Genomic DNA, 23,541 nt, shown 5'->3' on the forward strand with positions numbered 1-23,541 from the left:
TCGCTACACAAGATACAAGTTACTAGAAAATTCCCAATGCCATCTCTGCGCCTTATTGGTAGCCTTCATTTCCCTAAAGCCAATGTGGCTATCAAATTGTAAGAAGTTAAATTCAAATAATTTGGGATAATAGTATTATTTATATATTCACATTTATTTACAGGTTCACAGATATTACCTTGTTCAACAGTTGTGAACAACAAACAAGATTACATAATATTACATCCTACACGGCAAGACTTTTAAAGGTTTTGTTTCCATAGATGCATCTCAGAAAAGTAGCCTAAAATTAGATTTGTAATGTACCACTCAATCACGTCATTGAAATCATACCTGTGCTATGGATCGTAAATTTCTCACTCTCTTCGCGGTCTGGCCTCAGCTGTCATTGGTCACTGGCCTCTTTCATCTGTCAACCAACTTCTGCCAGTCACAACGCCACCCCCCACGCGACAGTATCATGTCCTTGTGCTAGCATGCATAAAAAATGATATAAAGCCTCCGAGGAACGACGCACTGGACACAGATCTGATGTCTCTACAGTTTTTATTCTATTTGAACTTTGTTAACCTAACCCAGCGCTATATTTATTTTGGTTGCGATCCACCCTTTAATAATGCATTGTCTGAAACGTCTGCGGATTACTAATGCGGGAGTTTTACAACTGCTCAAACATGCTGTCAACTCCGCACTAGTTGGGAGTGACAGCAATGTATTTTCCAGGAGCCAGCAACCCTTTCAGCTGTTCTGCACGAGAGCAGGACTGCACCACAACAGGCAGCAACATCATCAAGCTGTCAATGATTTGGACCAAACAGAGTGCAGGTACATACTTACTCAGTCACATTATCTACCAATAAGGGAATATGTACAGTATATACAGGTAACTGCCAAAATAATGGAAATACTTGAGTGAATGAGAGATACAAAGTATTGAAAGCTGGTGCTTACACAAAGATGTGGTTCCTGAGTTAAATAAGCAATTAACATCCCATAGTCCTTAGGGTCATGTATAAAAAGGCTGGGCAGGCCATTATTTTGGCTACCATGGCTATGCCCACATATAATGACAATGCCCCTATCCACAGGGCAGAGTGGTCACTAAATGGTTTGAGGAGCATGAAAATGATTTAAACCATATGCCATGGCCATCTCAGTCACCACATCTCAACCCAAATGAACACTTATGGGAGATACTGGAGTGGCGCCTGAGACAGCATTTTCCACCACCCTCAACCCTCAACAAAAAACAGAATTATGGAATTTATCGTGGAAGAATGGTGTCGTAGACTACATTTAAGAACTTGGAGCTGAGTAGTCAGTGGAATTGGTTTGAAAGCTGATATTAACATGAACTGCATTACTATAGGCTACACTACACTAGGCCGACACTACACTACACTACAGCCTGCTACACCACACTAGGCCGACACTACACTACAGCCTGCTACACCACACTAGGCCGACACTACACTACAGCCTGCTACACTACACTAGGCCGACACTACACTACAGAACGCTACACTACACTAGGCCGAGACTATACTAGGCCTACACTACAGCACGCTACACTACACTAGGCCTACACTACACTACCCTACATACCCTACTACACTCTCCTTTTGGTGCTGGGGTGAAAAGAAAAACAGAACATTTGTTCATACACAGCTGTCAATGATTAAGTGCTCTTTTGCACATGTACAGTATGTCTTAAGGAAAGTTCTACGGATGAGTCAACACAATCAAAACACAGTGTAAAACGTGTATGCAGTGGTGATCTTTAACAATGTCCCTCCCTGTAAGACCTACACTAGTATTGTGACATGGTGCACTGTGTTGTGTGGGCTTCACAGGAACAGCTTGATCTCTGGGATGGACCTTCTTTTCTACACCATCACAGAGGGTAAAGAGATGATCTCAGTCTCTCATTTCGTTTCTGTGAGTCTCCATCTCATCACATCCTCTCTCACTGTGTAACACCATGTAGAACCTAACCTACAGTTGAAGTCGGAAGTTTACATACACTTGGAGTCATTAACTCGTTTTTCAACCACTCCACAAATTTCTTGTTAAGAAACTATAGTTTTGGCAAGTCGGTTAGGACATCTACTTTGTGCACGACACAGGTAATTTTTCCAACAATTGTTTACAGACAGATTATTTAACTTATAATTTACTGTATCACAATTCGAGTGGGTCAGAAGTTTACATACACTAAGTTGACTGCCTTTAAACAGCTTGGAAAATTCCAGAAAATGATGTCCTGGCTTTAGAATCTTCTGATAGGCTAATTGACATAATTTGAGTCAATTGGAGGTGTACCTGTGGATGTATTTCAAGGCCTACCTTCAAACTCAGTGCCTCTTTGCTTGACATCATATGAAAATCAAAAGACATCAGCCAAGACCTCAGAAAAAAATTGTAGACCTCCACAAGTCTAGTTCATCCTTGGGAGCAATTTCCAAATGCCTGAAGGTACCACGTTCATCTGTACAAACAATAGTACGCAAGTATAAACGTCATGGGACCACGCAGCTGTCATACCGCTCAGGAAGGAGACACGTTTGGTCTCCTAGAGATGAACATGCTTTGGTGCGAAAAGTGCAAATCCATCCCAGAACAACAGCAAAGGACCGTGTGAAGATGCTGGAGGAAACGGGTACAAAAGTATTTATATCCACAGTAAAATGAGTCCTATATCAACATAACCTGAAAGGCCGCTCAGCAAGGAAGAAGCCACTGCTCCAAAACCGCCATTAAAAAAGCCAGGCTACGGTTTGCAACTGCACATGGGGCCAAAGATCGTTCTTTTTGGAGAAATGTCCTCTGGTCTGATGAAACAAAAATAGAACTGTTTGGCCATAATGATCATCGTTATGTTTGGAGGAAAAAGGGGAGGCTTGCAAGCCAAAGAACACCATCCCAACCGTGAAGCACAGGGCTGGCAGCATCATGTTGTGGGGGTTCTTTGCTGCAGAAGGGACTGGTGCACTTCACAAAATAGTTGGCATCATGAGGAAGGAAAATTATGTTGATATATTGAAGCAACATCTCAAGTCATCAGTCAGGAAGTTAAAGCTTGGTCGCAAATGGGTCTTCCAAATGGACAAAGACCCCAAGCATACTTCCAAAGTTGTGGCAAAATGGCTTAAGGACAACAAAGTGAAGGTATTGGAGCGGCCATCACAAAGCCCTGACCTCAATCCCATAGAAAATGTGTGGGCAGAACTGAAAAATCGTGTGTGAGCAAGGAGGCCTGCAAACCTGACTCGGTTACACCAGCTCTGTCAGGAGGAATGGGCCAAAATTCACCCAACTTACTTACCAAATACTAATTGATGTATGTAAACTTCTGACCCACTGGGAATGTGATGAAAGAAATAAAAGCTGAAATAAATCATTCTCTCTACTATTTTTCTGACATTTCACATACTTAAAATAAAGTGGTGATCCTAACTGACCTAAAACAGGGATTTCTTTACTCTGATTAAATGTCAGTAATTGTGAAAAACTGAGTTTAAAGGTATTTGGCTAAGGTGTATGTAAACGTCTTACTTCAACTGCATATACAGTACAGGTTATTTAACCTATCTGATTGTATTGACAGTTGCCTTGACATTCCTCGACATCCTTTTAAAGTTGACACAGTACTGCCTGTACAACAACACATTCTAGTTCCTGAAGAGACCTTTGGGCTTGCTGTTTTCACTTGAGCTAAATGCATACCGATCGAACCCCAGAGAGTGTAAGACGAGCCAGGCAGGAATCCATCCTCGACATCTGGCAGCACCATGTCACCAGCCCAGTTCAGGCTCAGGTTTAAAAGTGTTGAGGAAACGCCTTGTGTAACTTTATGACTAATAGACAGGTGTGGCCTCGCCGTTGAGGCTAGACGTGAATCCTCTTAAACACCAACAGATTGGCGTCTTAATCAATGATAACTCAGTATAACCTGGTTAGAAAGGCGGTGGTTGAACTGCTCTGACATCACCTCACCAATGAAACCAAGTTCAAGCTAGGTGTTAACAAACGTATTTACCTCACCAATGACCACCAGCCATTCCCAAGCAACAGTCGCCTCTGGAATGTTGGGTACATGAGTCGAGAAGAACATCACAGAAGTTGTAGCTCAGTTGGTGAGAATGTCATAGAAGCACATGACCTCCAGTCATTTTACGATGCGTGAAGAGATTTTGTGTTCCCTCTCCGTGCTTTTACACCATAATTTAGAACACGTACAGAAGTCTCAGCTCAGTTGGTGAAAATATCATACAAGCACATTTGTCCATGGGTCCACAAACGCTGAACATAGAATTTTATGATGTGTGAAGAAACTCTCTGTCCAGTGTCCACGACCACTCCCTGTGCTTTTACACCATAATTCACCATAATTGGGGTGATGGAGTTTTGTCCAGTGGACTACACCTTGCCCCTGGAAACGGGGGTTCAAACCCCAGGTCTGCCAATCGCTCCACCACTTAGGATAGACTGGGGTTGGGTAGATGCACTGGCATTTCTAGTGGTTAGTCAGAGGTAAGGGAGCATATGATATGAAAAATAACTACTGTATCTGGGCACTGCATTCTCAAGCAGTTGAACAACACGAAGTTGTACCTCAACCAGAGCATTCAGAGTACAGCATGTATGCCCAGTTTTATTTCTGATTGATTGCAATGCTTGATATTCTTACATCATTTGTACCTTTTAAAGAACTGTACAGGTGCTACTAAAAATCAAATCAAATTGTATTTGTCACATACACATGGTTAGCAGATGTTAATGCGAGTTTAGCGAAATGCTTGTGCTTCTAGTTCCGACAATGCAGTAATAACCAACGAGTAATCTAACCTAACAATTCCACAACTACTAACTTATACACACAAGTGTAAAGGGATAAAGAATATGTACTTAAAGATATATGAATGAGTGATGGTACAGAACGGCATAGGCAAGATGCAGTAGATGGTATAGAGTACAGTATATACATATGAGATGAGTAATGTAGGGTAAAGTGGCATAGTTTAAAGTAGCTAGTGATACATGTATTACATAAAGATGGCAAGATGCAGTAGATGATATAGAGTACAGTATATACATATGAGATGAGTAATGTAGGGTATGTAAACATTATATTAAGTGGCATTGTTTAAAGTGGCTAGTGACTACACGGTTGCCATCTGCTTTGACCTTTGACTGATCTCAGTTTTGAGGAGGGAGATCTGTCATTTATTGTCATGTTATGCTGTATGTGTTTGGCATGACAGGGAACAGTGACACAAAGGAGTTTGACTAAAACACATTGGAAGGACTGACTGAACAGTAGCTGTGGCTACAGAATACTGTCACAATAGATTAGAGATTAGGCTAATTAGGGTTTACACCTTTCCCAGACCTACCAGGAAACAGGATCCTTTCTTTGTGTGGTGAGGTTATATTTAGTTCTCATAGAGCAATTCTGTTACTTAACTAGTGTTATTGAAGTACTTCTCTCATCTGATGACTCAATTTCTCAAAAGCTCTAAAATTCTGTCATCTTTGCTTCTGTCAGGAATGGAAAAACACCCAGTACTGCCCCCAGTAAACATAGCTTTGAATGCTGCTGTCCAATACAAGTATGTCTGAATATCACTTCAGGCTCTCATGAAAGCCACTATCCTATGTGACCAAGGACATAAAATAACTGAACACAACAGTCCAGTCAAGCAATGTGTGTTGCTCATTAAAGCATTGCTCAGACACACCGGCTTGAAAATAACTGTCTGAACACTCCTATGAGGCAAGTCTGCTGTCAATGTACATGATACCCCAGAAATAGACACACGTTGCATATAGCTGTCGGCATGACTTGAAGTTGGCTTAGGGGAGGGATTTCAAACACTAGATATGTATCTTCCTCCTTCAGGGCTATTTACATGACTGCTAGAACCCTTGTTGCTGCTCACATAATGGCAAAACAAGGTTTGTGCCTGTAGTCAGATAAAATCATAATTTGTTCCAATTCAGGTATTGAATGTGACACACTTAAACAATTATTGTAGTCCTGTATATTTTCAGTTCTTCTATAGCTAAAGAAAAGTCACTCAAAGTGATCAATTCAATTATTATTAATAACCTATACATGTCCTTATCGTTATGTACCAAAACATGAATAAAATAAGAACTCTTTCAGTCAATCTGTTAACCTGAGTTAAGTTTTTGTAATTTTAGCGCATCATTTTTTTTTTCAAAATACAAAAATTCAATAAAATTCAATAAAATACAATTCAAAATATACTGAAAACATCCAAAATACTGTACATAATCTATAGTGCTAAAAACAACAATGCAATTTCAAAACAAGTTCACATTGAGGTTAAAGAAAGTGTATTTGATCAAATTACTTGTTTTTTGCTAACCATTACTTTGGACAAAATCAAGACGTTCTTGTTATGCTTATTAAAAAAAATCTTAAATTACAGCTCAATCCTGCGATTAACTCGATTTAAATGCTTTAATCATTTGACAGCCCTAGTACTCTATTAGGACCAGCATCGGGACCAGCTTTCTTAGAGCTCAAATATCTATCACCCTTCCCTAGAGATGCTATCCCAGTTCTGGATCAGCTCTCCATTACTCCATGCCCATTTTTCCTCTTCCCTCCCTCCCTCTCCCTTCTTTTTAATTTTCTCTAAAAGAAATCTCCCACTCTTGTTTTCTAAATGTTCCTCTCTCCTTCCTCCAGGCGTTGAAGAGCACAGGTTTGTGGACATCTGATCCCAGGCTGAGGGACTGTATGCGTCATCTGCGCCAGGCCATGCGGGAATCTGCCGGAACAGTCATGATGGACCAGAAACTCTTCAGGAAGTGAGCTATGCTCGATTTTCACTTTCATCTTACCATACACATCCTCTAACGTTAGTAGGAGGGTATAGAGAGAATATTGACAAACACTATGATTCTTTAATTCAGACAGTTAACATAATGTATTATCACACACACACACACACACACACACACACACACACACACACACACACACACACACACACACACACACACACACACACACACACACACACACACACACACACACACACACACACACACACACACACACACACACACACACTCACACACACACTCACACACTGTGACATGCAGAGAGAGAGAGAGATAGCTCTGGAGTATGACATCTGTGCAGGGCTTAAGTCTGAACGGGAGCTAATGAAAGTCCATCATAGTGGGTGAACTGCAGACGGTGCCAGTTGTATTAGGAGCTCAGTTTATCAGCAAGCTCCGAGGGAGTCTAGACTGCTGTCCAAACAGTATTAATTCTTAACTGGCAAACCAAACTTAATGAATGCAGTGATGATTCAGACTCTGGCGTGCTACTGTAGTGGGTCACTGAGTCCTGTGTGGTGGACTTCTTACATTTAATTACTATGTTTCAGTGATTGAACACTGCATATCTACTGTCCTTTTGCTCAACTTAGATTGAGACTTGGTGTTGTACTTGGTATTATTTAGAAACTAGGCCCAAATACACAAATAAAGTCATGGAGAAGAGAATAACAATATTGTGTTGTGATTAGATATTGTCTTCCCATTATGAGGAACATTCTGAGGTGGTCACTGGAAAAAGACCACTAGAAATAAAAATGTCCCATTTCTGGTGAATGTATAAATTCTGCAATCCCTGTATTAGCCACCCCAGTGCCCCAAACTCTAAACAAGTTGTGTATTAACAAGCAACGGGGGGCGGATCTTTCAGCTCAACCCAGCTGAGATCACCTCAGTGCTTACTAATCTTAGTGCTTTGTTTATATATAATGGTACAGGTGTGTATCTACAGTATGAAAGGCTGTCTCTTGTCAGCATTTCATTTTGTCCCAGTTGAGGTCCAGTTTTATGTTGTTAATGTCATTAAGGATTTCATCATAGGATCAGTAGTGTGTCTGTTCCATTGTTATAGGTCACTTAGCCCTGATACATGGCTGACTCCTAGACGCCGCATAGGAGTCAGCAGCCGTGTATCAGGGCTAAAGGTCACTGTGTGTATTAATACAGTAGTAATACTATATACTGTAAATAATCTAAACTAACTGATATTTTTTGTATGGTAATTAATAATCATTTGGTGGGTGCTTATATTTGTACAAGTGTATATTAAAACACATGTGAATTGGAAAACCATGTTTTTTACATATCCATAACACTCCCTGTAGATACGCACCTGTACCATGTGTGTTATGAGACACCTTCGGAGAGTAGGGTTGTTAGAGTTAAGTGACTTTCTCAATGGCACTTAGACAGATTTTTCAACTTGTCGGCTCGGGGATTACGAACTAGAGACCTTTCAGTCACTGGCTCAACACTCAAACCGCTAGGCTAATCTAACGTAGCAGGCGTAAAAGAAACACCGGAAACTAGATCCCCTACATACTGGTTTTGACAAGAAGGAAAAAAAAACTGTTGGGGGAGGTTTTCTTCTGCGCTGTTCAAACAACCCAGTAAATATGGAGGAGGAGTTAAGATGGAGAGTCACCTTGATAACGTCCAAAAGTGGAAGTCGCATCACAGGCTCTCTTTCCATGTCCCCTAAAAACCAGAACAGCTGGTTGTTGCGGACTCAGCAGTGGTTATCGCTAGACACAGCAACAGGAAGTAGGGGTGCACCCCATGATAAATGGAAATAATATATAATATATATATAATAAAGAAATGTTATTATAATAAAAATACAATTATACACAATTATATTAATCCTGTGTGAACTAGGCCTTTATTACTCCTGTATGAGCGGACAAAAATGATCCTCAGCAACCCCCCATCCCCTCTTCGTCCAGCACCCCCAATGCAAAACATCTTCCCATGGTTGGCCCCAACAGGAATGGAACCAACAACTCTATTGTTCCAAGTGCCACACTAAGCCATTACCTATGTAATAAACAAAGTATACATGTGATATTTCTGTATTTGTGATGTGTTTCAGGTGTGTGGGTGCTAACATCCTGTTGCTGACACAGGCGTTCAGGAGGAAGTTCATCATCCCAGACTTTGAGGTGTTTGCATCCAACATGGACCAGCTGTACTACAGTACCCAAAGGCAGGAGGGGGGACACGTGAGTCCTGTTAGGATGCCTGCACTATGTACATTGGAATTCACACGCTAAAAGCATTCTCACATATTGTACACTTACACACCTACACATCCACATGAGAATATGCTAAAATAATCTCACTCACACGCGCGTACTGAATGAAGCCTTGCACACACTACATTTGTACATACATGTACATACATTTATGTATTTATGTAAAATCATTATCAATATACACACAATAACCCATAATGACAAAGCAAAAAACAGGTTTTTTGGGGGGGAAAATGGAAATATTACATTTACATAAATATTCAGACCCTGTTGAAACACCGTTGGCAGTGATTACAGCATTGAGTCTTCTTGGGTATGAGTGGCTGGGCCACTCAAGGACATTCAGAGACTTGTCCAGAGCCACTCCTGCATTGTCTTGGCTGTGTGCTTAGGGTCGCTGTCCTGTTGGAAGGTGAACCTTCGCCTCAGTCTGAGGTCCTGAGCGCTCTGGAGCTGGTTCTCATCAAGGATCTGTCTGTACTTTGCTCCATTTATCTTTCCTGACTAGTCTCCCAGTCCCTGCCACTGAAAAACACCCCCACAGCATGATGCTGCCACCACCATGCTTCACCGTAGCGGTGGTATTGGCCAAGTGATGAGCGGTGCCTGGTTTCCTCCAGACGTGCCACTTGGCATTCAGGCCAAATAGTTCAATCTTGGATTCAACAGACCAGAGAATCTTGTTTCTCATGGTCTGAGAGTCCTTGAGGGGCCTTTTGGCAAACTCCAAGCGGGCTGTCATGTGCCTTTGCATGAGGAGTGGCTTCCGCCTGCCCACTCTACCATAAAGTCCTGATTGGTGGAGTGCTGCACAGATGGTTGTCCTTCTGGAATGTTTTCCCATCTCCACAGAGGAACTCTGGAGCTCTGTCAGAGTGACCATCGGGTTCTTGGTCACATCCCTGACCAAGGCCCTTCTCCCCCGATTGCTCAGTTTGGCCGGGCAGCCAGCTCTAGGAAGAGTCTTGGTGGTTATTAACTTCTTCCATTTAAAATGATGGAGTATACTGTGTTCTTGGGCACCTTCAATGTTGCAGAATTTTTTTGGTACCCTTCCCTAGATCTGTGCCTCGACACAATTCTGTCTCTGAGCTCTACGAACAATTCCTTCGGCCTCATGGCTTGGTTTTTTCTTTACATGCATTGTCAACTATGGGACCTAATATAGACAGGTGTGTGCCTTTCCAAATCATGTCCAATCAATTGCATTTCCCACAGTTGGACTCCAAGTTGTAGAAACACCTCAAGGATGATCAATTAAAACAGGATTCACCTGAGCTCAATTTTGAGTCTCATAGCAAAGTCTGAATACTTCTGTGAATAAGGTATTTCTGTTTTTTATTTTCAATACATTTGCAAAAATATCTAAAAACCTGTTTTTGCTTTGTTATTATGGGGTATTGTGTGTAGATTGATGAGTAAAACTATTAATTTAATTCATTCTAGAATAAGGCTGTAACGTAACAAAATGTGGAAAAAGTGAAGGGGTCTGAATACTTTTCGAATGCACTGTACCTGCCTTTGACACACATTCCAATCCACTCCTTTGTGTGTCTTTCCTTAGGTAGCAGATTACATTCCTCAACTGGCTAAATTCAGCCCTAATCTGTGGGGAGTGTCTCTATGCACAGTGGATGGGCAGAGGTAAGATTATAGCATCATCTGATCTATGTACATAGTCTCTTTTTACAGTATATCACCACTGCCCTCCATCATGACACATAACCCATGTTACTGAAATTAAGAGCTTTGAACAGGCAGTCCACATGTCATCCCCTCATCTTGCCCTGTCAGTCTCTGCCCACCTTGTTTATGCAGAATCCTCCACGGTGTCTGTTGTCACCTCAGCCCTCACTGTCCCATGATCTCTCCCCTGCTGGTGTGATGCAGACATTCTGCAGGTGACACCAAGGTTCCATTCTGTCTTCAATCATGTGTGAAGCCACTGGAGTACGCCATTGCTGTGCACGAGATCGGCACTGAGCATGTGCACCGTTACGTGGGCAAAGAGCCTAGCGGACTCAAGTTCAACCAGCTGTCACTGAATGATGAGGGTGAGAGAGATTAACCCTAACCCTATCCCTGTCTGCCTATGGCTGGGCTCACATATCTACTACATGTCTCTGTGTTGACTTCTGTGTAGATGCCCCACACTTGAATGCATCTGAGGAGTACTGAGGAAAAAACTGTCTTACATTGAACACTCAATGATATCTCTGACCCTATCTCCTGATCTAAGCTAACTCAATCGTAGGGTAGTGAATAGTTCATTACACTGGAAGCAAACAATTACACATTTCAGTGAACAATTGTGTAAACCAACCAACCTCTCTGCAACTACAGCCCACTGGGCACAGATGTCAGTTCAACGTCTAGTTTTGATTGAAATTCGTTTTTTGCCAACTAACGTGAATTCAACATGAAATCAACAAAAAAAACTTTTCCCATATTGATTCAGCATCATCACAATGATTATTTTTGGCTGCAATGACGTGGATACCACATTGATTCAACTAGTCTTTGCCCAGTGGGAGGTGATTGAGAAACAGGGAAATTACCAATCGACTTGATCAATGATTACAATATGCTGTAGGTCTTGACTGGTGAGATACAGTCGATAGAGCAGGAACAAGCAAGAACAGGACATCTGATCATTAACCAGTCAAGACAGCTTATCTGCAGGTTCCCTCTAAGCTGGCTACAGCTGACTAGGTGTCTTTACACATGTTCACCTCTGGCACGCACATACGTGTTCACTTTGTAAAGCGGCCATATCTTTAGGTTATATGGTGGTGGAGTGTACTACAGTGATAACATTGTCCTCTCTCTCTTTGGACAGATAAACCACACAACCCTATGGTGAACGCGGGGGCTATCATCATCAGTTCTCTGCTCAAGGTAAGGGGATTCCTGGGTGATGTTATAATCTCCCATAACCTTTCATGAGGTTTTAGAATGAGAGGATAGATAAAATCTTTGCTAGCTAACTTAAATAATATCAGGAGTACATTACATGCACACAGATTAAGCATTGCCAATGAGTGCAAACTGTTGTACACCAAATCCACTCCAACATCAAATATACAGGAAATCAGGAAATCTGTTGTAACTAGTACAGCCAAGTGTCACAGTCAGACCACCCTCAATCATTGACCAATTCACCCTATGGCCCAATACAGTGTGGACAGAGGTCAGTAAACTATCTCCAGCTGACTCGCCAACCGTCCCTATCAGTCAGCATTGCCCTCATTCTAACAGATACAGCAGTGGGGAAAGAATGCAGTCCTCTATATAGACATGGACCTCTATTCTGCTGTGTTTTCCTCTCCCTGCCTATCTGCCTGTCTTCACCAGCTGCCTCTTAGGCCATTCAGGTCACATTCATTAGTGGGCGAGGGTGGGACTGACAGGATGTGTGTATGTGTTAGACAGGCCAATGAGACAGCTGGGAAGTAAAGGCGTGTTTGTCTGTGGGTGAGAGACTGTATGTGTGATTGTGTGGGTGGGTGTGTGTTTATGTCTGACAATCATAAGTATTATAATGTATGTCTTTGACAACTTTAAGTACAGGAAGAGAGAACAGATCAAGATGGATGAGTCATTTCATTGGCTAATAGTCTATAGCCCATACTGCACTGGGCAAGTTGAGGGAAGGACTTGTACTCTTCCAATTAAGTGTAGCACTCCTAGCACGTTTTATTTGGAGTTTATGCAATTCATTCATAAAAATTGCGCAAAGTTCACTTGATCTTTCAGAGAGCGCAGAACTCTCTGAAGTTATGAGTGGAAAGATGTGTCATCACTCAGGAGCACTTTTTAATTTTTTTACAATTTATTTTACCTTTATTTTACTAGGCAAGTCAGTTAAGAACAAATTCTTATTTTCAATGACGGCCTAGGAACAGTGGGTTAACTGCCTGTTCAGGGGCAGAACGACAGATTTGTACATTGTCAGCTCGGGGGTTTGAACTTGCAACCTTCATCAGAGTATCACTGACCAATAAGCCCAGGGTCGCACCACATTTGAAGAAACCTATTCCTTGAGGACCACTCAACGGGGAAGTACCAGTCCCTGCCCGTTTTGGTGACTTAACGACTTGCTGGTGATCTTTCACTGGACCCTGAAACTTAAGCAGGGCAATAATCTGCCCCCGAGCTGCTAGCCCATGTTATACACATCACATCACGCAGACAGACAGACAGACAGACAGACGGACAGACAGACGGACGGACGGACGGATGGACGGACGGATACCGCAACTAATCCTACCCTGCACACCCACCCAGAATCTGTCTGACTCACCAGCACACATACACAAACACTGCCACCTAGGGACAGAACAGCTCTGTTTAGTGTCAATGCAAAATTACTTCAGCACAAGAACACTGTACTAAAGGGAATTCCTTCTTCTTCTTTACAGCCTAACTCGAATAAGGCAGAGAGGTTTGATTATGTGAGTATCCTTTAAGTTTCAGACTTCTGACTTGTCTACAATTGCTTCTTATTAGTAAAATGTAATGGAAAAACGGACATCTTTTATCGTAGGTAATGGAATACTTGAAGAAGATGGCTGGCACAGAGTATGTGGGCTTCAGCAACGCTACGTGAGTGTCAAATTGAACATTATAGTATGAAAATAAAATTATGTAATTTGTGGTGTGATAAACAGCTTTTAATTCAGTGGGCTCCAAAATTACTGGCATCCCTGACTGGCAATGCACAAACAATACTTAAAAAAAATATATAAACAATATAATTATAGAGAGAAACTCAAATTACCAACATCAATGGAACCAACCAAAATCATACAATAATTTAATACAAAATACATTTCACCAAAATCAAGGTTTCATAATTATTGGCACTCCTCATTTAGTACTTAGTGCAACCACCTCTGGCAAGGATAACAGCATGGAGTCTTTTCCTGTAATGTTTGACAAGGTAAAGGAACACATTTGGAGGGATTTTGGACCATTCCTCCAGATCCTTTCAAGGTCCTTCACATTCTTGGGTTTGCGCTTATCAACTGCCCTCTTCAACTCAGCCGACAGGTGTACGATTGGATTGAGGTCCGGCGACTGAGATGGCCATGACAGAACATTAATTTTGTTGTCACAGAACCATTGCTGTGTGGATCTTGAGGTATGTTTTGGGTCATTGTCTTGTTGGAAAGTCCACATACAGCCAAGTCCCAGCCCTCTGGCAGAGGCCACCAGATTGTCAGCCAAAATTGCCTGATACTTGGTGGAATTCATTATGCCATCAATCTTAACTAGTGTCCCTGGACCTCTGGAATTAAAACAGCCCCAAAACATCACTGACCCCCCTCCATATTTCACCGTGGGTATGAGGTGCCTCTCCTTGCATGCATCTCGACGCCAAACATGCCGATGCTGTATCTGACCAAAACATTTAATTTTGGTCTCATCTGACCAGAGCACCGTCTTCTAGTCATAATTTAAATGACGTTTGGCAAACTCCAAGCGCTTGCGTCTGTGTCTTGGGGTAAGAAAGGGCTTTCTTCGGGCAACCCTTCCAAAGAGCCTGTGGATGTGGATGTGGTGTCTGACGGTGCTTTTTGAAACCTGGTGACCCTGAGATGCCACCAAGGCCTGCAATTCTTTCACAGTGATTGTTGCCGATTTTGTTGCTTCTCTCACCATCCTCCTCCCTATCCTGGGGGGCAAAATGTATTTGCGTCCTCTACCCGTGAGCTTTTTAACTGTTCATATCAGTTCTTTTGTTTTCTTCATGATGTTGGATGACAAAGGGATATTGCATGCGTGTTACCTCATTTTTATACCCTTGTGAAACAGGAAGTGATGTAATGACTCAGTATAGTTCCTTAAGGCTTAGATCAACTTAAATAAGTGGAATTTAATTCCTGATTTACTTTTGGTAGATTTTATTTACAATATTCTTTAAGGGTGCCATTAATTGTGAAACCTTGATTTGGAGGACATGGATTTTCTAAATATTTTTTTTTACATCAATAAATGATTTTAGTGGGTTCCATTGAAACATTAATAAAGTACGGTATTTCTCACGTTGTTATTTTGAGTTTATCTCTATAATTATATTGTTTATATTTTTTTAAGTATTGTTTGTGCATTGCCAGTAATTTTGAAGCCCACTATGTATTTGCCTTCAAAGTTTTCAATCAGAGAAGGAGACCGGGGATAGGAATTTTGCTATTGGTTACTACCTGAAGGAGAAAAAAGTGAGTGTTTGAGCTTCACAGAGTCTTCCCAATAGTTAAACCAATTTCTAAACTCTAAAACTATAAGTTATACTACCTGTCCTGAAACTGTGGCCTTTCTCTCATTTTGCCTGGTAGTGCTTTCCTGAGAATGCAGATATGATTGCAGCCCTTGATTTCTACTTCCAGGTGAGACTCATGTTTAAAGAGATTTGCTTTCCCCTTAAGAGGCATTAGAAAAATACTTAAAGGATCCATCAAATGCATTTGGTGCATCATTATAGTGGTCTCTGACTTATGGTCAGACTCGCTCAGGTGGAATAAACGTAAGCCTTTCCCATGACATTCAATGCTGAATTGAATGTCATTGAGAAAACAAAAAGGTGTAATAATGTATTTTTTTTACAAACATTCTTTCTGATGTAAGTAATCATCTAGTTTTTCAAAAGTATCTGTAATCTCATTACAATCATTTTGCTGGTAACAGATTACAGTTACTGTTTTTTTGATGTTGTAATCATATTATATGTAACAGATTACATGTAATCAGTTACTTCTCAAACCTGACTACAATAAACCAGAGGTCTCAACTGTTCTGTTTTCCTCTCAGCTGTGCTCCATTGAGGTGACCTGTGAATCAGGCTGTGTCATGGCCGCCACACTGGCCAACGGGGGCATCTGTCCAATCACAGGCGAGCGGGTGCTAAGTGCGGAGGCTGTGCGGAACACCCTAAGCCTCATGCACTCCTGCGGAATGTACGACTTCTCTGGCCAGTTCGCCTTCCATGTGAGTCACTGAGAAACAGACAGAGGTCAATGACCTGAGGTGGCCTTATCACAGCGACGGAAGAGAAAGTGAGACATCCCCATCTCATCATAATTTATCCAATATCTTTGTTTATCATACTGTATGTGGTAAAATAGAACGTTCCCCTTTATCTCAGAGGTGCCATGTTGCTCTCAGCTATCCTGTGTTGTCAGATCAATGCAGTTAAAAGAGATGAGACAAGGTAAGTGTCATACTTAACTTCATTCTTGCTTTTTGTCCCTTCTTTGTTTCCAGGTGGGCTTGCCTGCTAAGTCTGGCGTGTCGGGTGCAGTGCTGCTGGTGGTCCCTAATATCATGGGAATAATGTGTTGGTCTCCTCCCTTAGACCGTGTCGGAAATAGTGTCCGAGGCATTCACTTCTGTCAGGTATGCAGACAAGAATAATTTCAATCCCCTATGACATAAGTTTTTACCATACCCAGCAGTAGATATTTATTCTCGTTGATTACCTCAATGTCATACCTGAGTGTATATGTTTTGTCCTGTATTAGACATTGTAAATGTGGAAGATTAAAAAAGAATAGAACATTGAATAATAGATAAATCTGTCTCATTTTCCCATTCTGTCTGCTGATTGATCAGGAGCTGGTTTCTCTCTTCAACTTCCACAATTATGACAACCTGAGACACTTTGCAAGGAAGCTGGACCCTCGCAGACTCTCACTTGATGATAGGGTAAGGGATAGAACAGGCACTAAGGTCCTGATTCCGATCCGGTTAAGAGTGCGAAAATTGAACGTTAATTCCCTTTTTATGCACCTTTCTCTCTATGCGTATTCTGACCTTGAAGTCAACCACTATTCGTTCGGGTTGGAGAGCTAAGAAATGAAGGTGTGGCAAAGGTGTGTCTACAGATAAGCCATATTCTGACCTTGACTTAATTCCCTCTTAATTCCACCGCCTTTACGTGCGAGGAAACCATGAATAACGTTGAGCGAACCTGCTGGTTCCAAGTGGAAAAAGCATCTTCTTTATTTTTTTCTGATAGAAATAACAGCATTGTCCATGCACTGTCATTTATACACGGATAAGAGCTAGGGGAGTGAAAGTTATACCTCCCCCTGAGGAAAATATATTTTTACTTGGCCCTCCCCAAGCGTAAAAAAAACAAGCATGTAACCCTCACCCTCCAAAATGATAATTAAAACAAAATAGCAGGGAATATTAAATCCCTTTTTAATTGATTATCAATGTTGCAGCCGTGATTTCTATTAAATCATTTGGACACTCAAACGATGGGCTTCTGTAGGCCTGAACCTTGGCTTCTGTAGGCCTGAACCTTGGCTTCTGTAGGGCTGAACCTGCCGAGCTGATGTATGCTCTTTAGAATGTTTGAATTATAGCCTATGCCCAGGCTTTTCTCTGTTTTATTTTACAATTTCTATCATGTTAATTTATTAGCCACTTTTGGGAGCCACATACATTTATAACTGTCACTTTAGTGTTAGTTTTCTCAAATTTGTAGCTTAAATTTAGCATCATTCCATTTACCTTTCTTTCCTCTAGGTAAGTTATTCCTGCGGGTCGCTTGCATTAGTAGATCATATTAGGCTAACATTGGGCAATAATTTGGGACATATAGCAGTTTAAACCTGGAGCCTGGCGCACGGTTCATGACGACTGGACCGTTGTCATACAGTTCCATGTTTAGTGAGAATTAGAGTAGATTTATTTATAGGACTTGTTCCGCTCCCATTGTTAACTTTTTTTTTTCATTTTACAAGATTTCATGGATTGAATTTGAGTATGACAGCTTTCAGGATGAATCAAACCACTGTATTTTTTATTCAACTATACATTGTGTGCATAAAGGCTCTCCAAACCAGTTTTTATTTTAAGTTTCATACATACTTTCCTAACCCTGAAATTTGCCTAAATAATCTACAAGGTCTGAGTATTTTTTAATCTACCAGTTGGTGCTGAAACTAAGACCAAGATGCATAGATGGTATTATGTCATTGATCCTTATTTTCTGAACCCGTTCTCTTGATGTATTCTAGTCTCTCGACAAATTCTATTTGTGGGTACATCGTATTGAAATGGATGGCTTAAGATAAATGTACTGAAAACCGTATTTAATAGAAAATCTGTTGGCCAGCAAGTGGAAGGGTTTTCAGCGGTTGAATTACATTTATTCAGAGCGCGCAAGGGAGCCACGCCTGCAATGCCCATTACACACCTTCATACGGTAAGTCTGAATACCAACTACTGAGAAGTGCATAATAAAGGCATAATTTCTTAAGTCAGAATCGGGCCCTAAGTATACTAAATGTTTCTCAAATATACCTCTTGGGAACATTGATGTTTAGTGTTTATGCTTCCGCCACAATATCTGAAACATCGCTGTGCTTCAATATCCTTCTATGTTGATAACCCATAATTGTGAGGTTTTCTTCTGACCCTTCAGAACAAGTCAGTGGTTAACCTGATGTTTGCAGCTTACAGTGGTGATGTCTCTGCCCTGAGGAGGTAAAGACAGAATCTTGGGATAGTTATATAAACCATTATAGTTGGTCCTTCTGATTTACCAGAAATGTAGTTTGCTTTTTCATAAGCAAGCGCTGGCGCCAGATAGGCAAGAAGAATATGGCTTCAATAATTAATTTATGTGCAGCATGGAACAGACCACCCCTGGTATCAAATCAATTTCAGTTAACTTCATAATTACACCATCTGTCATTCCAATTAACCTTTCGCTATACTCTTTTTTTTTTTCTTCCTTCCCTCGCTCATGTCCTCTCCTTTAGGTTTGCTCTCTCGGCTGTGGACATGGAAGAGAAAGACTATGATTCTCGTACAGGTCTCCACGTGGCATCAGCCGAAGGTGCACCTACATATTTTTCAGGGATAAAACTGTTCTCTCACATAGCATGTACTTCACCTTATTGTCCAGAGTTGTAATTCAAGTGTGTCTGCTTTGGTTAAATTGGAGTGGATGGCTTCGCTGGGATAACTATAGATATGTGAATGCATAGTTGGTTGCCGTATATTGAGATTTAATTCTTCCTTCCTGTTTGTTCAGGTCATGTGGAAGCGGTGATCTTCCTAACAGAGATGTGTAAAGTGAACCCCCATATAAAGGACAGGTAGGGACACCACCTCATCATCTGCATGTCACTTTTAATAATTCACACATCTTTGAGAGATGTTCCATTGTAAAGGTCCTTCAGGCATGCATAATGGAGACTGGTGGTTTTAAAAGTGTCCAGGCCTTTAAAATCACCCAACTACACCAGACTAGTTGAGGGCTATTATGACCTGATTTCTTCTGAGACTCAGTCAGAGCATTGCTTAGCACACCATCCCTTGTTTCCTTTGCCTCTGCAGCAGTATTTCAAAGTTTTTTCATTACTGCTTATATTGCGCTCTCTATCAGGTGGGGAAACACACCCCTGGATGACGCCAGGCAGTTTGGTCGGGACGGGGTGGTGTCGGTCTTGACGGAGTACCAGCAGATGTACCTATGCAATAATGGGTCCCAGTCAAAAACCGAAGACCAGAGAAAATTAGACAGTGCAGGTTGTGGTTTGAGCTAGACAGGAGAGATGTCTAACCATATTGTATTTAATACAAGAGGCACTGGCAGTTTCATTCCAGAGAGTTGTGCCCTTCCCCAATATCCTTGTTCACTAGCACTCCCCATAACAGATCTGATAAGACTTGGTTGGTTAAAGCAATATGGCGGAAAGCAGGTGAACTTACCTCTTCTCAGGTAGATAGGTGACAACGTTTCGTAATACAATGCAGCCATTTTGTGCCAAGAGTCATGAAGAGTTGTAGCTAATTGAGTGAGTATAGTTGATGTGGTCACACGTCACTACGTATAAAGGTCCCATGCACACTTTCTTTGTCCAGGTTGCTGCACATAAAAGCTTTAGGACTCTTCAGGAGTGGACAGAATCACTGTAGCACTGTATAAAGCTGATATGACACCAACAAGTGATCAGTTGCTAGTCAGAGGGGTATGCTAAAAAGCAGGATCAATGCATTAGCCAGCTAACTTTGATTAACAACCAGAAATAACTGTTGGTTTTCTGGTTCATTAAGAAATCTAAACTTAGGTATGTTTTTGATTGTCAAGTCAGTCAGACCATGCGCATTTCATGCTTATCTTTAAAAAAAAAAAAAAAAGAATGGTTAAGTTATTTCTGAATATTTTGGCAAGTTAGCTGGCTAAGGCATTGCACTTACTTTGTAGTATACCACTCAGATGAACTTGGCAGCTATTGAGTTATGTACACACACTTTGTCCTTACTCAAAATGACCAGTGTATAATTTATACAATGTTTTCAATCATGAAGCATTAATATTAAGGGATTTTTTACACTGCATAACATATTACCAGGCTATAAATATATTAAGTGGAAATGTATATATTAATCTACCTCAATAGGAAGTAGAACAGTTTCATAAGCAGGTTTTAAGATATGAGTGAATAAGCCATGTATTGTGAGGATGGGATATAACCATTTTAATTCTGGTCTTTTCTCCTTGTGAATACTTAACGTTATGTTAATATAGAAACATGTCTAAATGTGATGAGTGATTGAGACTAATGAATATTCATGTGTGATAGTATCTCATCAGCATTTCCTGTTATATGACTGGTTCTATAACATCAAAACTAAGATACACATCCAGGATTTTCTTACTGTGATTAAGTGCTGCTGTTTTACAGACTGCTTCCTCAGGTTAAACTGTCAATGTGAGCTTGATTTCCATATGTTATGCTCTGCTGTAAATAAATGAGTGAAAATGTGCAACTTTTTATTTTGGCATACAATTTCAGCATATCAAAAAAGGCATGGTTTAATTCAAGTTTGACAAGAGAATGGAGAATGTCAGGACTTTAAGCAACAGTAACATTCCCAGTACCTAATGATCTCGTTACACACAAGACAGCTTCATATTGTTGCCATTTATTTCAGACTTAAAAAAAAATATTACACAAGAGGTAACAAAAAAATAGCTTATTGTGATGAGTTTGCCTGAGTCTGTACAGAAGTAAAATGATACACTGGACAAACTCCCTGCTCTCCAAATCCTGATGGAGAATATTGCTTTTCATAGGAGATTTGAAAGACATTTTCAAGTGCTGCCTGCTGTAAGTGTTCAGTTTACAAAAACCAAGTTGTCAGAATGTACATAGCTATTCCTACCTCCCTACCATATTGTCATCAGTAGAGATGCTTCACTTCAAGCCTTCGGGCTCCCCCAGACCTGAGTGTGTAAGCAGCTCTCCATCCCACAAGCCAAACGCTGGGCAGAGAGGCCCCCTGAACATGGCCCTCATGCTGTGGATCACCTTGGCCTTTGGGATGTCCACCAGGCTTATCAGGCCGGCCTCGTAGTCCAACAGGATGCCCACGCGGTCAGGCTTCCCCACCAGAGTCACCGGCACCCTCTGGTTGGTTGTCATTGCAAACCACTTACGCTGGACGTAGCCGAACACCCAGGAGGAGCTGTTGGTGCCCACACAGTCATCCCTTGACATTGCCACCAAGGCCACACCCAAACGGAACTCTGAGGACTTCTCCACCGTCACCTCCCAGTAGTGGCGGCCACCTGTGATTTGCCCGTCTCCGAACACCACAGCCCAATCCCGGAAGCGCTCAGGGTTTTGTTGGACATGGCTGGGGTCTAGGCCCAAGATGCGGTAGATGACGCCTGTGTCCTTCTTAAAGAGGTCCAGACTGCTGTGGGCTGTCCTGTCATCCAGCTTAAACTGCAGCTCTACAGAGAGAACATCGGAAATGATTAATAGATACTGACAACTGCTGAATGTTCTGTAGAGCAAGGTTTCCCAAACTCTGTCCTGGGCCCCCACTGCCAGATGTGCACATTTGTTTTTTTTGCCATAACACTACACAGCTGATTCAAATAACCAACTAATCATCAATCTTTGATTATTTGAAAATAGCTGTGTAGTGCTAGTGAAAAAAACATAACGTGCAAGGAGATTGGGAAACCCTGCTCTAGAGAGCAAAAAGGCTATTGCTTGGTGAAAGTGGAGACAAATGCCATGCGATATCTTAAAAACATTAAATAAATATTCCCTTTATGGTGCATAACAGGCTAATGAATTGTTGATTAAACTTATTTAACTCACCCAAAGCGTTATACAATATAACAAGCCAAAACAGAGTGACATCCTGTCGATAATTGAAATCTATGTTGTAAACCTTTGAAATAACATTGTTAATCAACACAGGGTCACCGTAGCTGGCAGGACGTCGGGTATTTATGATCGGCATGACACATCTCATACGGGCAGCCACCTATCAAAAAAAAATGTTTGAAGTTGGCCACCGTCAGAGGATCAGGAATGTGGCCTACAAGTAACCAGTGATGTACTATCAAACCGATTTGAGTTACAGTATTCAACTACACTATAGAAAGCTGAAATGCAGTTTACTTGCCCTTCCAAACACAATGTAACCAAACTTTTCAAAACTATGTTCTGTTGTAAATTCTGTAAACTTGGTAAAATGTCAGATTTCAAAACTAAATTTAAATGACGCAAAAAAAAGATCGTCTACACACGTGTGGATGTCAAGGCAATACAAGTAGGTGGTCGTGAGAGCGTGGTCAGTGTTGTTATTATTCAATCTCCCCTGCTCGGACCTCAGATGTGCTATGCGCTAAAACTAATGCATAGCAAAGGGCGCGTCGCTCAGTGGGCCCTTGCAGTCGCAGTGCAAGTTTATACTCACTATCGCCAGTCGTTTGGGTGCTATACCATCTTGTCGCTGGAAGAAGCGTACCACGCGTTTGTCTGCGGGACAGTGCGCTCATAACTCGTCCTGCCAGGCGACAATAATGTCCCATGCCAAAGAGCACTGCCATATTCACTTACAATGCAGAGCCAAATATGGTGGACAAAATGAAGGTAGTTCACTCAGGTTGTCTTTCAACAATTCTTCTTCTTCTTTGGGATTGTGTTGTCCGGATCGCATCGAATTTAAGGTGCCTACACCGCCACCTATTGTACTGGAGTGTGAGGCAATTCACGGCCTACATTCAATGGTTTTTGATACGGTACTATAAAATTGGGGAAAAGGCTAAATTACCCTGCCAACTATTAGCCCTCTCTCTAAAAAAATAAATACCACCCCATTCCACTATTTACTAATCCTACTCCAGACCAACGGCCTGGGAGGGGAGGACAGAACACTAACACTCAAAACCCCCTACCCCAGGGATATGCGCAATTTTATTTACATTTTATTTATCCATTATTTTACCAGGTAAATTGACTGAGAACACGTTCTCATTTACAGCAACGACCTGGGGAATAGTTCCAGGGGAGAGGAGGGGGGATGAATGAGCCAATTATAAACTGGGGATTATTAGGTGCCCGTGATGGTTTGAGGGCCA

General features: G+C 41.4%; 2 protein-coding genes across 5 annotated transcripts; one reads left to right on the forward strand and one right to left on the reverse strand.

Annotated features, from left to right (window-relative positions):
* Window positions 1-505: 505 nt before the first annotated feature.
* On the forward strand, window positions 506-20,932 carry LOC110492364 (glutaminase liver isoform, mitochondrial). 2 transcript variants are annotated; one of them, XM_021566617.3, is made up of 18 exons: window positions 506-825; window positions 1,854-1,938; window positions 6,722-6,843; window positions 8,972-9,101; window positions 10,699-10,778; window positions 11,025-11,188; window positions 11,974-12,032; window positions 13,556-13,588; window positions 13,681-13,739; window positions 15,289-15,355; window positions 15,473-15,523; window positions 15,945-16,121; window positions 16,398-16,529; window positions 16,746-16,838; window positions 18,571-18,632; window positions 18,911-18,987; window positions 19,186-19,249; window positions 19,540-20,932. In XM_021566617.3, exons 1-18 carry the CDS (start codon window positions 617-619, stop codon window positions 19,697-19,699), a joined length of 1,824 nt encoding a protein of 607 aa, XP_021422292.3. In that variant the 5' UTR covers window positions 506-616; the 3' UTR covers window positions 19,700-20,932. The 2 variants fall into 2 exon arrangements, with proteins under 2 accessions (XP_021422292.3, XP_090059640.1); XM_090203514.1 differs by lacking the exons at window positions 506-825; window positions 1,854-1,938; window positions 6,722-6,843; ... (2 more) ...; window positions 11,025-11,188; window positions 11,974-12,032 and adding an exon at window positions 12,431-12,547 and having other exon boundaries at window positions 19,540-20,294.
* On the reverse strand, window positions 20,919-23,116 carry LOC110492365 (SPRY domain-containing protein 4). Of its 3 annotated transcripts, none has more exons than XM_021566618.3 (3): window positions 22,878-23,111; window positions 22,274-22,442; window positions 20,919-21,897 (listed from the first exon to the last, which is right to left on the reverse strand). In XM_021566618.3, the coding sequence occupies exons 2-3, from the start codon at window positions 22,428-22,430 to the stop codon at window positions 21,356-21,358; spliced, it is 699 nt and encodes a 232-aa protein (XP_021422293.1). In that variant the 5' UTR covers window positions 22,431-22,442; window positions 22,878-23,111; the 3' UTR covers window positions 20,919-21,355. The 3 variants fall into 3 exon arrangements, with proteins under 3 accessions (XP_021422293.1, XP_021422295.1, XP_021422294.1); XM_021566620.3 differs by having other exon boundaries at window positions 22,382-22,442; window positions 22,878-23,087; XM_021566619.3 differs by lacking the exon at window positions 22,274-22,442 and having other exon boundaries at window positions 22,878-23,116.
* Window positions 23,117-23,541: the final 425 nt, after the last annotated feature.

Source organism: Oncorhynchus mykiss, chromosome 16 (genome assembly GCF_057628025.1).
Source record: "Oncorhynchus mykiss isolate SJ-2025 chromosome 16, ASM5762802v1, whole genome shotgun sequence".
Classification (NCBI taxonomy): Eukaryota; Metazoa; Chordata; class Actinopteri; order Salmoniformes; family Salmonidae; genus Oncorhynchus; species Oncorhynchus mykiss.

What these genes read in the sequence shown, in the direction of transcription:
- LOC110492364 (XM_021566617.3), top strand. Translation starts at nt 617, where the DNA reads ATGCATTGTCTGAAACGTCTGCGGATTACTAATGCGGGAGTTTTACAA. An exon ending in TGCACAGTGGATGGGCAGAG is followed by an intron (nt 10,779 to 11,024) that starts GTAAGATTATAG and finishes GGTGTGATGCAG; the next exon opens with ACATTCTGCAGGTGACACCA. An exon ending in AGGCAGAGAGGTTTGATTAT is followed by an intron (nt 13,589 to 13,680) that starts GTGAGTATCCTT and finishes CTTTTATCGTAG; the next exon opens with GTAATGGAATACTTGAAGAA.
- LOC110492365 (XM_021566618.3), bottom strand. Translation starts at nt 22,430, where the DNA reads ATGAGATGTGTCATGCCGATCATAAATACCCGACGTCCTGCCAGCTAC. An exon ending in TATATTGTATAACGCTTTGG is followed by an intron (nt 21,898 to 22,273) that starts GTGAGTTAAATA and finishes TTCTCTCTGTAG; the next exon opens with AGCTGCAGTTTAAGCTGGAT.